The sequence below is a fragment of the Nicotiana tomentosiformis genome, chromosome 3, assembly GCF_000390325.3.
Source record: "Nicotiana tomentosiformis chromosome 3, ASM39032v3, whole genome shotgun sequence".
In the NCBI taxonomy this organism is placed as follows: Eukaryota; Viridiplantae; Streptophyta; class Magnoliopsida; order Solanales; family Solanaceae; genus Nicotiana; species Nicotiana tomentosiformis.
Genome location: NC_090814.1, coordinates 141,773,001 through 141,786,682, shown reverse-complemented (window position 1 = coordinate 141,786,682; position 13,682 = coordinate 141,773,001). Strand labels below are relative to the sequence as shown.

Below are 13,682 nucleotides of genomic sequence, written 5' to 3'. Positions count from 1 at the left end.
GCATCACGCTAACTGTTTTAACAATGCAGTCAAGCGAACATATGGTGAAATCACACTCCCCGTTCTGGCCGATGGCGTCAATCTGGAAACCACATTCCACATCATGGACCAAGACACATCGTTCAACACCATAATAGAGCGACCATCGATACACACTATGAGGGACATCCCCTCTAGCTTATACTAGGTCATCAAATTCCCGACACCATGGGGAATATTTAGCATAAGAGTGGAACAACACACATCCTGAGAATGTTACTGCATCGCCTTAGACTGCGGTGTCACTTAACAAATGAAGGACAAAAAAAGAGAGGCATAACAATCAACTAGGGTTGAGCTCGATATGTGACGATAGCGAAGACCTCATTAGAGTATCGACCATAAAAGACCTCGACCCCGTTTAATTAGACACCAATGATCATAGCAAGAAAGCTTACATCGAGTGCAAATTTCAGAAACCAGGTAAATTCCGTCAATTATTAACTACTAACGCGGATTTATTTACTTTCAACCATGCAAATATGTCGGGTATCCCAAAGAAAATCGCCGCACACAAGCTGAATGTTGACCCATTCCCCCAGTGAGGCAGGTCAGGCGCAAGTTGAACTCTGTGATTAATGATGTGGTACGCGAAAAGGTGGAAAAACTATTGGAAAATGTCTCCATCAGGGAGTCGAAGTACCCCCCAGTGGGTCGCCAACGTAGTGATGGTGAAAAAGAAGAATGGGAAATGGCGGATGTGCGTAGATTTCACCGATTTGAACAAAGCATGCCCCAAGGATTCATTTCCATTACCCCATATCAACTAACTCATCGACACAACTACTGGGCACGAATTACTAAGCTTCTTGGACGTCTATTAAGGATATAATAAAGTCCTCATGGAAGAATATGATCAGGAGAAAACTACATTCATCACCCATCAGTGGACGTACTGCTACAGGGTCATGCCTTTCGGATTGAAAAATGCAGGGGAAACTTACCAAAGGTTGGTGACGAGGATATTCAAAGACCAGCTCGACAAAATGATGGAAGTCTATATAGAAGACAAGCTAGTCAAGTCCAAAAGGAAAGAAGATCACATCGACCATTGACATACTAAGATGATACATAATGAAACTAAACCTTGAAAAGTATGCGTTCGGCATGGCCTCAGGAAAAGTTTTAGGTTTTCTGGTATCACAACGAGGAATCGAGGTCAATCCTGATCAAATCAAAGCCATCGAGGGGATACCAGAACACTTGACCACCAAAAAGTAGGTTTATAAGTTGACTGGCTGTATCGCCGCCCTTTCAAGATTCATTTCACGATCATCAAATAGGTGTCACAAATTCATCTGCGCACTCAAGAAGGATAACGACCTCCAATGGACTTCTGAGTGTGTCGAGGCCCTGAAGGAGTTGAAAGCATATATATCGTCACCACCATTGCTTTCAAAGCCAGAACCAGGGGAACGTCTCCTCATTTACCTCGTTGTATCCGAAGTAGCTGTGAGCGCAGTCCTGGTTCGAGAAAATAAAGGTACATAGTCTCCCATCTATTACATTAGCAAAAAACTAGTCAACGCCGAGACGAGGTACCCTCACCTCAAAAAATTTGCCCTGGCCTTAGTCATATCTTCGCAATAGCTTAGATCGTATTTCTAGTGCCACCCCATCTTAGTCGTCACGACTTTCCCCCTAAGGAGCATTTTGCATAAACCTGAGCTGTCGGGAAGGTTGGACAAATGGGCCATCGAACTAAGCGAGAAAGCTATCACATATCAGTCGCGAACAACGATAAGGTCACAAGTCTTTGCTGACTTCGTCGCCGACTTCAGCGCAAAAGTAATGCCCGAAGTTGAAAGAGAAACCGCCCACGCTTCTCACCAAATATAGGACCTTTGAGTCCTGTACACTATCGTCGCGTATAATGCGTCAAGGTGCGGACTGGGACTCGTACTCGAAGTCCCAAATGGCGAAGTGATTCGTCAGTCCATAAGGTGCCCGGATATGACTAACAACGAGGCCGAGTATGAGGCCATAATTGCAGGGTTAAGGCTAGCACTCAAGTATGGGGAGAAATGGTTAAGACTACGCTGTCATTCTCAAATCCTAGTCAACCAAGTCACATAGACTTTCCAAATTAAAGAACAAAGGTTACAGAAATATCGGACCGAGATCTGCAAGTTGCTAGTCGAGTTTGACGAATGTCAACTCGAGCAGATCCCACGAGCATAGAACGTCGAGGCAGACGGTCTCGCCAAACTAGCCGCAGCCACCAAAGACATTGCAACCGGTGATAGAAGTGTGGTCCACCTTCTCTACTCGTCGCTAGACCAAATTGAGGTAAGAACCATAAACTTGACTTGGGACTGGCGCAACTGTATTGTTACATGCTTGCAGGATGATGTACTCCCAGATGATAAAAAAGAGGCCAAGAAACAGAGAATGCAAGCGACCAGGTACAACATCATCCACAACGATATGTATAAGAGAACGTACGGCGGCCCTCTGGCGAAATGCTTGGGCCCAAATTAGACGCGATGCGTCCTTGAAGAGGTCCACGAAGGCCATTGTGGAGCTCATTCCGGCAATCGGGCTTCGGTCAAATGACTCATATGGGCAGGGTATTACTGGGCCACCATGAAAAAAATAGGTCGCGGACTTCATGAAAAGATTTGAAAAATGCCAAAAGTAATCCCCAATGATCCACCAAGCAGGCAAACACCTCCACTCGATCACCTCACCTTGGCCATTCATCAAATGGGAAATGGACATCGTGGTCCCCCTCCCGGTATGGCGAGTAACATACGATTCCTTCTAGTTTTTAACTAACTATTTCTCTAAGTGGGTAGAATGAGGAGCATTCGCCCAAATATGTGAACAGGAAGTGATCGCCTTTATATGGAAAAATATTTTGAGAAGTGGCATATCAAAAGAATACTTTCGACGCCATACCACCTCGCGGAAAACGAGCAAGTGGAGTCCTCCAACAAGTCGATACTGAATATCATGAAGAAAAAATTTGAAGACGCCAAAGGGTTGTGGCCGAAAATATTACCAGAAATAATGTGGGCTTGCCGAAGACAAGCACAAGAGAGACGCCCTACTCTTTAGTCTATGGGACTGATGCAATAATACCAGTCGAGGTCGGGGAGCCCAGCCTAAGATACTCTCACGAGAGCGGACCTAGGAACGATGAAAGCAAAAGGCAGGAGCTCGACGAAGAGACATGGCCTACATAAGGATGATCACCCAAACATAACAAGTATAACGCTATTACAATAAGAAGCCAAAGGTCAGGCCACTCAAAGTCGGGGACTATGTGCTTAAAGCTAAAACACAAGAAAGCAAAGACCCACGGGAAGGAAGACTAGGAACAAATTGGGATGGCCCGTACAAAATGATGGCAACAACAAACAAAGGGTCATTCCAACTAGAAACAATGGAAGGAAAGCTACTACCAGATAACTGGAATATTACCCACCTCAAGTACTTCGACTTCTAAGGGATAAAATGTCCCCCAAGTCGTATTCTTTTTTCCCTTACTTGAGTTTTGTCCTAATTTGGTTTTCTCAAGGAGGTTTTTGACGAGGCGACGAAGGGAACACTTCAAGTCGAAGTATGTAAAGATGGAGGCACAAGACGACTAGTTCATTATTCGGCCTCTCAAGCACTCTCCAGGACGACCAATGAAGGGACTTGATTGGGTGGGACTGGGACTAGAATGCCAGCCAACACCGAAAACTTTTTAAATTTCTCCAAGTGTATGAACAAAGCAGCAATGCATGAAGTTTCTTTCTATTTCTCCAAGTGTACAACCAAGGCAAAAATTCTTAAAGTTTACGATGTCGACAAACTCCGCACCTAGAGGCATATCTTTCTAAACATATGTTATGTTCGACCTCATTCGAATTAAGACCTACTGGTCCTCGGCCATAATTAAACATAGGTTATGTTCAACCTTGTTCGAACTAACACCTATCGACCCTCGGCCATAATTAAACATAGGTTATGTTCGACCTTGTTTGAACTAACACCTACCGGCCCTCAGCCATAATTAAGCATATGTTATGTTTGACCTTGTTCGAACCAACACCTACCGGCGCTCGGCCATAATTAAGCGTAGGTTATGTTCGACCTTGTTCGAACCAACAAATACCGGCCCTCGACCATAATCAAACTTAGGTTATGATTCAAGCTCGTTTGAATTAACACCTACTGTCCCTCGGCCATAATTAAACATAGGTTATGTTTGACCTTCTTTAAACTAAGAGCTAGTGACCCTAGGCCATAATTAAACATAGATTATATTCGACCTTGGTTGAACTAACACCTACCGGCCCTCGGCCATAATTAAATATAGGTAATGTTCGACCTTGTTCGAACTAACACCTACCCGCCCTCGGCCATAATTAAACTTAAGATATGTTCGACCTTGTTCGAACTAAGTTATTACAACTAAAAAATGAAGGCAACCAAGCGACAAAATTAAAAAACATACAAATACCAACCACAAGAAGAGAATCAGATGAAAATAACAAAGTTGGAATTTCATACTTAGAATATTTTTTACAAAGGCTCATGAAGATGCCACCAACTACATACAAAAATCAACAAAGAGTCTAAAAAAAAAACTACTGTCCACTTCCATCACGATCTGCGACATCCTCGCCGACTTGGCCCTCAACAATGTCTCCCTCTTAACCTTCAACACCCTAGCCTTCGCCCTCAGGATATGCAACATCATACCAGGCATTCTGCTCAAGCCGATCTATACCTCCATCCCCCTCGTTCCCGCCGGCCTCTTGCGTAGCAGGGTCATACCTGCAAGCGATTTGAGCTTCGCGAGCCTTAACACGAGCATCTTCAAGGGCAGCCCCAGACACAAATCCCACCGTATGCAAATCTCAAAAAACATCTAGCTGGGCCTCGGCATAAATCCACTCATCGTACAACTCTCGAGGAACGTTAGGAAAGTTCGAGGTATGGGAAGAGGACGGTTGCGCCAGTAATTGGGCCTTCTCGACCTCAAGAGCAGCAACTCGGTCATAGTGGTCAGAAGTTTCTTTCTCCAACTCTCTGATCCTCTCATCAAGCCGCTCTTCTTTTAGCCTTGCCATTTCCAAGTCGTTCTCCCGCTCAGAACGGAGATTCTGGCTCACCACCTCAAGGGCCTCCATCTTCCTTGAAGCCTTCTACCGAGCGAACTCCGCCACTCGTTTTGTTTCTCGGTGATCTCATCATGAAGAACCTCCATCTTCATGCGAGACTCCTCCAATTACCTGCGCAACTTGACCCCCTGTGTCTGGAGGTCACAGCATTGGACCTCTACGGCCCCGCTGACCTCGAGCTTTTCATCCATGTTTCTCAACGTCCCCTCAAGGACATTGCACTTCTCGATGACCTTCACCAGCTCGTCAACCTCTTTCTTAAACTTGTCCTAAAGGGCCTGCAAATTGCCGCCATCACCAAACCACCTGTGGATCTCCCGGTACTTGCCACAGTATTCGAAGTATTTGCGTTGCAGCTTCGTGAATATAGCCTTGCGCCTATCTTCCTTTCGGGCGCTTTCAATTTCCAAGATCATGGTATGTAGTCACAAAAAGATAAAGAATCAAAAAATAAGAACGCCTCCGCTGACAAGGGCAAAGCACTAAAATGAAGTCCAAAACTTTGAATATAACAGATAGGGAAATAGAGGCCTTGAAAATTTTACCCTGAGAGCGAGGTCGTCTATTCTCCTAGATAAGGTTACGTCATCCAGATCCTTGAGGGTTTCACCCTCCACGCAGTAGCAAAGGGGACCAAGGGTAGGGACCATGTTCTTTGTGCTCTTCAACATATCACGATCCATGGGATCGCGATGGTCCGTGTAGACCCCTCCAACCTCACCTCGTGTTGAGTAAATCCTTCTTTCATCATCTTCTGCTCTGTAGTGTCGAGGTCTGAGCCTGTCTCATAGCCATCCTTGGTAACACCTTTGTCTCTCTCATCAGCTAGCGAAGAAGCACCATCAGCCGACCGCGAGGTCGATGGCCCCTCTTGTCGCGAAGTATCAGAAACCCTAGCGGTCGACCCTTCGACTGCCATCATCGCAGAAGGAAGAGATAATCTCTACGGCTTCCACCGATCTCGGAACCTCAGACGCCAGCTCAACGTTGCCTTCAAGAATTATGGTCGCTGTCTCACGGAGAGTAAAATCATCTATCACAGAATCCACAGTCCGGGTAGCCCCGTCACCAATGTCCACTGATCTCCTCTTACGGGGCACCAAATCCCTGTCACTTGGTGATGATTCCTCCTTCTCGTCCACAAGACAGTTAAAAGGGGAAGCCGGAGGCTCCGCCGTCAGAATATTCACAGGTGGAGAAGAGATTGATGTTGAAGTAGCAGTAGGTGGGATCGACGAGTGAGCTGGCCTAGTTGTGGTCGTAGACTGGACAGAAGCCAAAGGGAGTGCATACCTTGCCGCAGTCATAAAGGGTGCAGACGCCGAAGAGGAAGCATATTTCCTCTAATGGAATGCAGGTGGGGGAGCTCTCGGCCTCTTCGAAGGCCCTCGGGCTGGAATTAAAAGAAACGCAAAAGAAAAGAGGGTCAGCCAAAGCAAAATAAAAAATGGCAAGCGACTAAGAGGACAAAATAAATAGGTTGTCCAGTTAAGGAGGGAGCAGGCCCAAACTTCTTTAAAAAGCTCATCCACTCACGAATTCCCGCAATGTGAGGGAGGAGACGGCTAACCCAATCAGAAATGTCCCCGGCCAAAGGAGGGGGTACAGTCTTAGTTACATAAGTAAGAGATCAGAACTCACGACTAAGCAAGTAAATCAAATACCTTAACGAAGAGAAGTTAGAAACTTACGAGTATAATTCCAAGTTTTGGGGAAGCCGTCTGCGTTGACCATCACGTCCTTGGTTCTGACGAAGAAAAAATTGTGCCAGAACTGTCGGCTCATCTTATCATCCATCTTCACCACCAGGCACTTGCCCCCTCGATGGCGAAGGTTTAACATTGTTCCCTTATAGAAACTAGGGGCGAAGAGATTCATCAAATGCCGGAGCGTGATCTCGAACCCGGCCAATTACGCAAACGTAGTAAGCATCCTAATGAGCTTATAGATATACGACGCGAGCTGAGTCGGGCAAACACCATAGAAATGACAAAACTCCTCCGCCAAGGGGAGAAGGGGAAGAGTGTAGCTAACATAAAAAGGGGTAGGCGTAGAATGCATAATACCCGGGGCGGTGGACTTGTACCACATCTCGCGCTGAATGGACCAACTATATGTGAGCTGGGATTGTCAAATTTAGCCCTAAGCTCTAATAAATCGGCCTCTTTCATCGTCGACTCGGAGATCTCGGGATCAACTTCACGCGCCTTTGTAAAATCAGACTTGACTTTGTCACCACGAGGAATTATCTCCTCCACCGTGGGGAAGTTCTCATCCTCAACAACAACAGAGACGCACTCCGCGTGAGGAGGCGAAATCATCGCCAAGGGAACCGAGTTATTTCCCTCGCTGGGACAAGAAGATACGTTAACCATAGTTCTGAAGAAAGAGAGGGTATTCGAGTAACGAAATGTTAAAAGTAACAGGGATCGCTAGAGCGGGAAAAGAAGATACACAACAATGGAATAATAAGAAGAAGGCACACAGTTTCGATCAGGGAAATCTGTAAAACGCGAATGTATGCCCTTACATCGCTATTTATAATGCAGGCATCGAAACCAAGAAATTATGCCATTATAACCTAGCACAGGTATTGAAGCAGCAGAGCCAATCAACAGACGCATGCAAAACGACGCAAAGTATCAGGAAAATGCACCATAATGACGCATGATGCCATGACGTCTTCTTTTATCCAGAAACGATGTAACTGTATTGATAGAAAATAAATAATACACGTGGAATTATATGTGGTTGACAGGGCATGATACATGGATCACCAATTATGGATCAGAACCGTTACAGAATCTTCATGGACAGTTACGATCGCCAATTATAACGGTTCATTTAATGTCATTAATGCTCATAATGACTTAGACATAAAAGGAATGAAACGTTATATTTTTAAACCCCTATATATGGGAAGAAAATTTCACTTGTAAATGCACGTTCTGATTCTTACTGGAATACAATTACTTTCTTTATTTTCAATCAATTATTTCCATATTTCTTGTTACGTTTATTTCCTTTCATATAATTGAAAAAGTACGGAATTTTTTGGTTATCAGTAACCCGAGTTCTTCTAAAAATAGGCTTTGACCGAGAATATTATTTTTTGGTTAATCAAATTGGTTCCGTTACCGGGAATCTGATAATATTTTTACTTTCCAAATCTTTCTCTCTCACAACCAAATCATGTCAATTGTCAATGACAACAATCAACAGGTAGAAGGAACTCCATTTCTATCACTTCGGGGATCTCTACGCACTTCTCGAGAAGGAAAACATGAAAGATCTGCTACTCACACGAATGAACAACATGGAGATGAGCAGATCGTTGAGCAGATCGTTGAGCAGGAAGCTGTGAAATAGTTGATCGCTGAACATGTGAATAATGCTCTCCAAGCTTTCGTGAGGGGACTGTCAACTGTACCACCAACTCCTCCCCCAAATAATACTGCAACTGTGGAAATCCCACGCTCAGGGCTTGCTAATTCAGGAAGCGGGGGAACTCCCAATGAGTCACGTGATGGGAGACCAGGTACACCAAATAATTCTAATTTACAAACTTTACTTCTAACTTTGCAGAAACAGGTGAAAGAACAAAACGACCGCATCGAGCAAATACCTGGCGTACCACCTATGATTAAGGGAGTGGATATCGATAAATATTTGCAACAACCCTGGAAACCAAGCACGGCTCCATTGCCCATTCCCAAGAAGTTTAAAATGCCCGACATCCCAAAATATGATGGAACAACCGATCCACGTGACCATGTCACTGCATTCACCACCGGAGTTAAAGGCAATGATTTAACTAAGCAGAAAATGGAGTCAGTGTTGGTCAAAACAATTGGAGAAACACTCACGAAAGGGGCGTTAACATGGTATTCTCTTTTACCTGAAAATTTTATTGACTCTTTTGCTGAGCTTACAAATTTATTTATAAAAGCACACTCGGGGGCTCAAAAAGTTAAAAACAGAATGGAGATATCTTCAAAGTGAAGCAAGGAGATACAGGATTGCTTAGAGAATTTGTAGATAGATTCCAGCGTGAAAGAATGATGCTACCAAGAGTACCTGATAATTGGGCAACCATGGCGTTCGCGAGTAATCGAAACAAAAAAATTTCAGAAGCCACGAGGAGGCTCAAAGAAAGATTACGAGAATTCACTGTCACAACATGGAATGACGTATATAACATGTATAGTACCAAGTTGCGGATTGAAGAAGACATCGTTGCTCAGTCAAAGGATGATGAGAGAACATGATCGAGGCGGTCAGAATCTGAAATGAGGTCTGGTAAACACATGTACGAGCCTTATATGGGACCCTCATGGCGAGACACACATTCCAAGCCAGAAAATATACGATCTGACCATAGATTGAGGAACAGATATTCAGGTTCATCATCATCTAGGTTCAGAAAAGACCGAGATGTGCGTGATGAGGATACCAACGCAAATGCAAGGATTAGAGACTATAGTTTCAATATCAATACTTCTGAGTTGGTAGCTGCTTCAAGGAGTATGAGAGATAAGGTGCGATGGCCAAAGGAAATGAGATCAAATCAAAACAGAAGAAATCCAGATTTCTGGTGCGCGTTTCATAATGACCACGATCATAGAACATCAGATTGCAGACTGTTACAAGGTGAGGTAGAATATTTGTTGAAGCAGGGATACTTGATAGACCTGTTCAGCGAGAAAGGTAAATAGACTTACATGAAAAATAGACAAGAACCTCCAAAACCTCCATCTCCAAAGAGAACAGTGAATGTGATAAGTGGGGGAGAAGAAGTCAATGATGTAACGTACACAGCTGCGAAAATAACGGCAAAATTCACAGTAACCCACGGAAAGCGAGTTCGACAAACCTTGGAAGAAGATAGCATAACATTTGATGATGTAGATGCAGATGGCTTAATGATTCCTCACAATGATGCACTGGTAATATCTTTACTTATACATGATACTAATATAAAACGAGTTTTGATTGAACCAGGTAGCTCCGTGAATATTATCTTATTGCGAGTGGTGAACGAAATGCAAATTGGTGACCAGATGATATCAAAAGAACGTTCCTTATCTGGATTCAACAATTCAACCGTTATTACGAAGGGTAAGATAATGTTAACTACATTCGTGGAAGGAGTCATCAAAGAGAGAAAATTTCAAGTAATAGACACAGACATGGCCTATAATGTAATTCTTGGGAGGCCATGGATTCATGACATTGATGCTGTGCCATCTACGTTACATCAAGTTATTAAGTTTTCTTCAAAATGGGGAATTCAACAAATTTGAGGAGACCAACAAACTACTAATAATATCAATTCAGTGGTGCAGTCACACAAGGAAATCATTGATACAAATGAGGATTTCGTGGAAGACGTGGTAAATCAAATCTCATAAAAAATGTATCAAAGAAAACTAATATGGATTCGAGAGCGGATGCAATTCAAGAACCAGAGGAGAATGAAAACATCAAAACAACAATTGAGGATCTCGAAGCTATTGTACTATTCAAACAATGGCCAGATCGAAAAGTTTATATTGGAGAAAAGTTGAGCCCATGAATGAGAGGTAAGTTAGTTGAATTATTAAAAGCTAACGCAGATTGTTTTGCTTGGTCGCATTTGGATATGACAGGTATACCTCCGGAGGTGATGATTCATAGATTAAATGATGATCCATCATACGTACCTGTCAAGCAAAAGAAGAGGAAGCAAAGTTCACTCAAAAATCAAGTGATTCATGTTGAGGTACAAAAACTCTTAAAGATCGTTTCAATATGTGAGGCAAAATATCCTAATTGGTTAGTTAATACTGTGGTAGTTCCAAAACAAAAGGTAAATGGCGAGTTTGCGTAGATTATACTTATCTAAATAAAGCTTGTTCAAAAGATTCATTCCCTTTACCGCATATAGATTAATTGATTGATTCTACCGTAGGTCATGAGCTATTGATTTTTTTAGATGCATATTAAGGTTATAATCAAATAAAAATGGACCCTTTAGATGAAGAAAAAACTTCATTTATTACGGACAGGGGGACTTATTATTATAAAGTCATGCCTTTTGGTTTGAAAAACGCTGGAGCCACATATCAAAGGTTGGTGACCAAGATATTTCAAGAACACATAGGAAAGACTATGAAAGTATATATTGATTATATGCTAGTCAAATCTGCACGAGCGAAAGATCATTTTAAAAATATTTCAAATACCTTCGAGATCCTCTGCAGCTATAATATGAAATTGAACCCAGAAAAGTGTGCCTTCGGCTTAGCTTCAGGTAAGTTCTTAGGTTTTCTTGTATCTAATAGAGGTATTGAAGTAAACCCTGCACAGATCAAAACTATTGAAGAAATTCCTGATATACTCACGAACAAAAAAAAGGTACAAAGATTGACAGGAAGGATAATAGCTCTGGGAAGATTTATTTCTAAGTCTTCAGATAAAAGTTTCAAATTCTTTTCAGTGCTAAAAAAGCAAATTTAGTTCGAGTGGACTGAAGAATGCCAACCAGCCCACAAAACTTTGAAGGCATACATATCAAATCCTCCTTTGCTGGGTAAACCAAAAGATGGTGAGAGGTTGTTCGTTTATCTCGCAGTTTCAGAAATGGCTGTAAGTGCAGTTTTGATACGAGAAGACAAAGGTAAACAATCTCCAATTTATTATGTCAGTAAATCTTTATTGGATGCTGAGACTAGATATCCTCATTTAGAAAAAACTTGCTTTAGCATTAGTTATGGCATCTAGAAAGTTGAGACCTTACTTTCAATGTCACCCTATTTCCGTAATAACTGCTTATCCTTTAAGGATTATTTTGCATAAACAAGAATTGTCAGGTAGATTAGCCAAGTGGGCAATAAAACTCAGTGAGTATGATATCATGTACCAATCTAGAACTGCAATAAAATCACAAGTTTTAGCAGATTTTGTAGCAGAATTTAGTACAAAAATAGTTCCTGAAGTAGAAAAGGAATTACAAATATTCACCGGATCTAATCTTGGTACATGGACTTTATTTACTAATGGCTCCTCAAATATTAAAGGAGCAAGTTTGGGTATTGTTTTAATTCCACCTTCGGGAGAAAGTATAAGACAAGCAATTAAATGTTACCCTATTACTAACAATGAAGCAGAGTACGAAGCTGTAATTACAGGGTTAGAACTGGCACGAGAACTCTCCATAGAGAAAATCGTGATTAAAAGTGATTCTCAGCTGGTAGTCAATCAGATGCAGAGGACTTATATAGCTAGAGATGCACGGATGCAACAATATTTATAAAAGGCACAAGAATTGATAAGGAAATTCCAATCATGGAAGATTGTGAAATACCTAGGGAAGAAAATGCAGAAGCAGATGCACTAACGAATCTTGCATAAGTTACGGAAATAACAAGTGCAGAAAATGCTACCGTAATACATTTATTTCATTCAGCACTGGACCGAGATAAAAATGAGGTAAGTTTCAATAATCTGACTTGAGATTGGAGAAACGAGCTTGTTAATTTTTTGTAGTACGGAACCGTACCTGAAGGCAAAAAAGAGTCTCAGTCGCTTCGACGAAAAGCTGCTCGTTACTGTTTAATTCGAGGAAATCTATATCGAAAAATATTTGGTGGACCTTTAGCAAGATGCCTTGGACCTGCTCAAACAGAATATGTTATGAAAGAAGTGCATGAAGGGCATTGTGGAAATCACGCAGGAGGTAGATCTTTGGTAAAAACTCTAATTAGAGCAGGATACTACTGGCCTAAAAATGGAGGAAGATGCAGAAAGTTTTGTAGTAAAGTGTGATAGATGCCAACGATATGGCAATAATATGCATTACCCAGCAGAATTATTACACATGGTTATTTCCCCGTGGCCATTTATGAAGTGGATGAATGGATATAGTGGGTCCTTTGCCATAAGCTAAAGGAAATGTACGATTTTTGTTAGTAGTAATGGATTATTTTTCCAAATGGGTAGAGGCAGGAACTTTCAAACAGGTGCAAGAAAAGAAAGTAATGGATTTTATTTGGTGGAATGTTATAGGCCGATTCGGAGTGCCAAAAGAAATCGTATGTGATAATGGACCACCGTTTATAGGCTCGAAAGTCACCGAATTTTTTCAAAGTTGGAAAATCAAACGAAGAACTTCCTCACCTTATCATCCCATGGCAAAGGGACAAGCTGAGTCAACAAACAAGATTATTATTAATAATTTGAAGAAAAGATAAGAAGAATCAAAAGGCAATTGGCCCGAGGTGTTACCAGGAGTATTATGGGCTTATCGAACAACAGCAAAGATAGGCACAGGAGAAACACCATTTTCACTTGTTTATGGTTCAGAAGCCTTAATCCCAGTTGAAATAGGAGAGCCAAGTATGAGATTCACACAAGCAACAGAAGAATCAAATGATGAAGATTTAAGAACGAACTTGGATTTACTCGAGCAAAGAAGAGAAGAAGCTCTAATAAGGATGGCAGCATAGAAGCAAACCATTGAACGATACTACAACAGGAAGGCTCATC

General features: G+C 42.1%; 2 protein-coding genes across 2 annotated transcripts; both read left to right on the top strand.

Moving 5' to 3' along the window:
• The first annotated feature begins 9,877 nt into the window (after positions 1-9,877).
• On the top strand, positions 9,878-10,459 carry LOC138908596 (uncharacterized). Its single transcript, XM_070199274.1, has one exon. It carries the CDS (start codon positions 9,878-9,880, stop codon positions 10,457-10,459), a length of 582 nt encoding a protein of 193 aa, XP_070055375.1.
• Positions 10,460-10,685: 226 nt separating this feature from the next.
• On the top strand, positions 10,686-12,962 carry LOC138908595 (uncharacterized). Its single transcript, XM_070199273.1, has 5 exons — positions 10,686-10,738; positions 11,480-11,552; positions 11,655-11,814; positions 12,008-12,387; positions 12,684-12,962. The coding sequence occupies exons 1-5, from the start codon at positions 10,686-10,688 to the stop codon at positions 12,960-12,962; spliced, it is 945 nt and encodes a 314-aa protein (XP_070055374.1).
• The last annotated feature ends 720 nt before the right edge of the window (positions 12,963-13,682 follow it).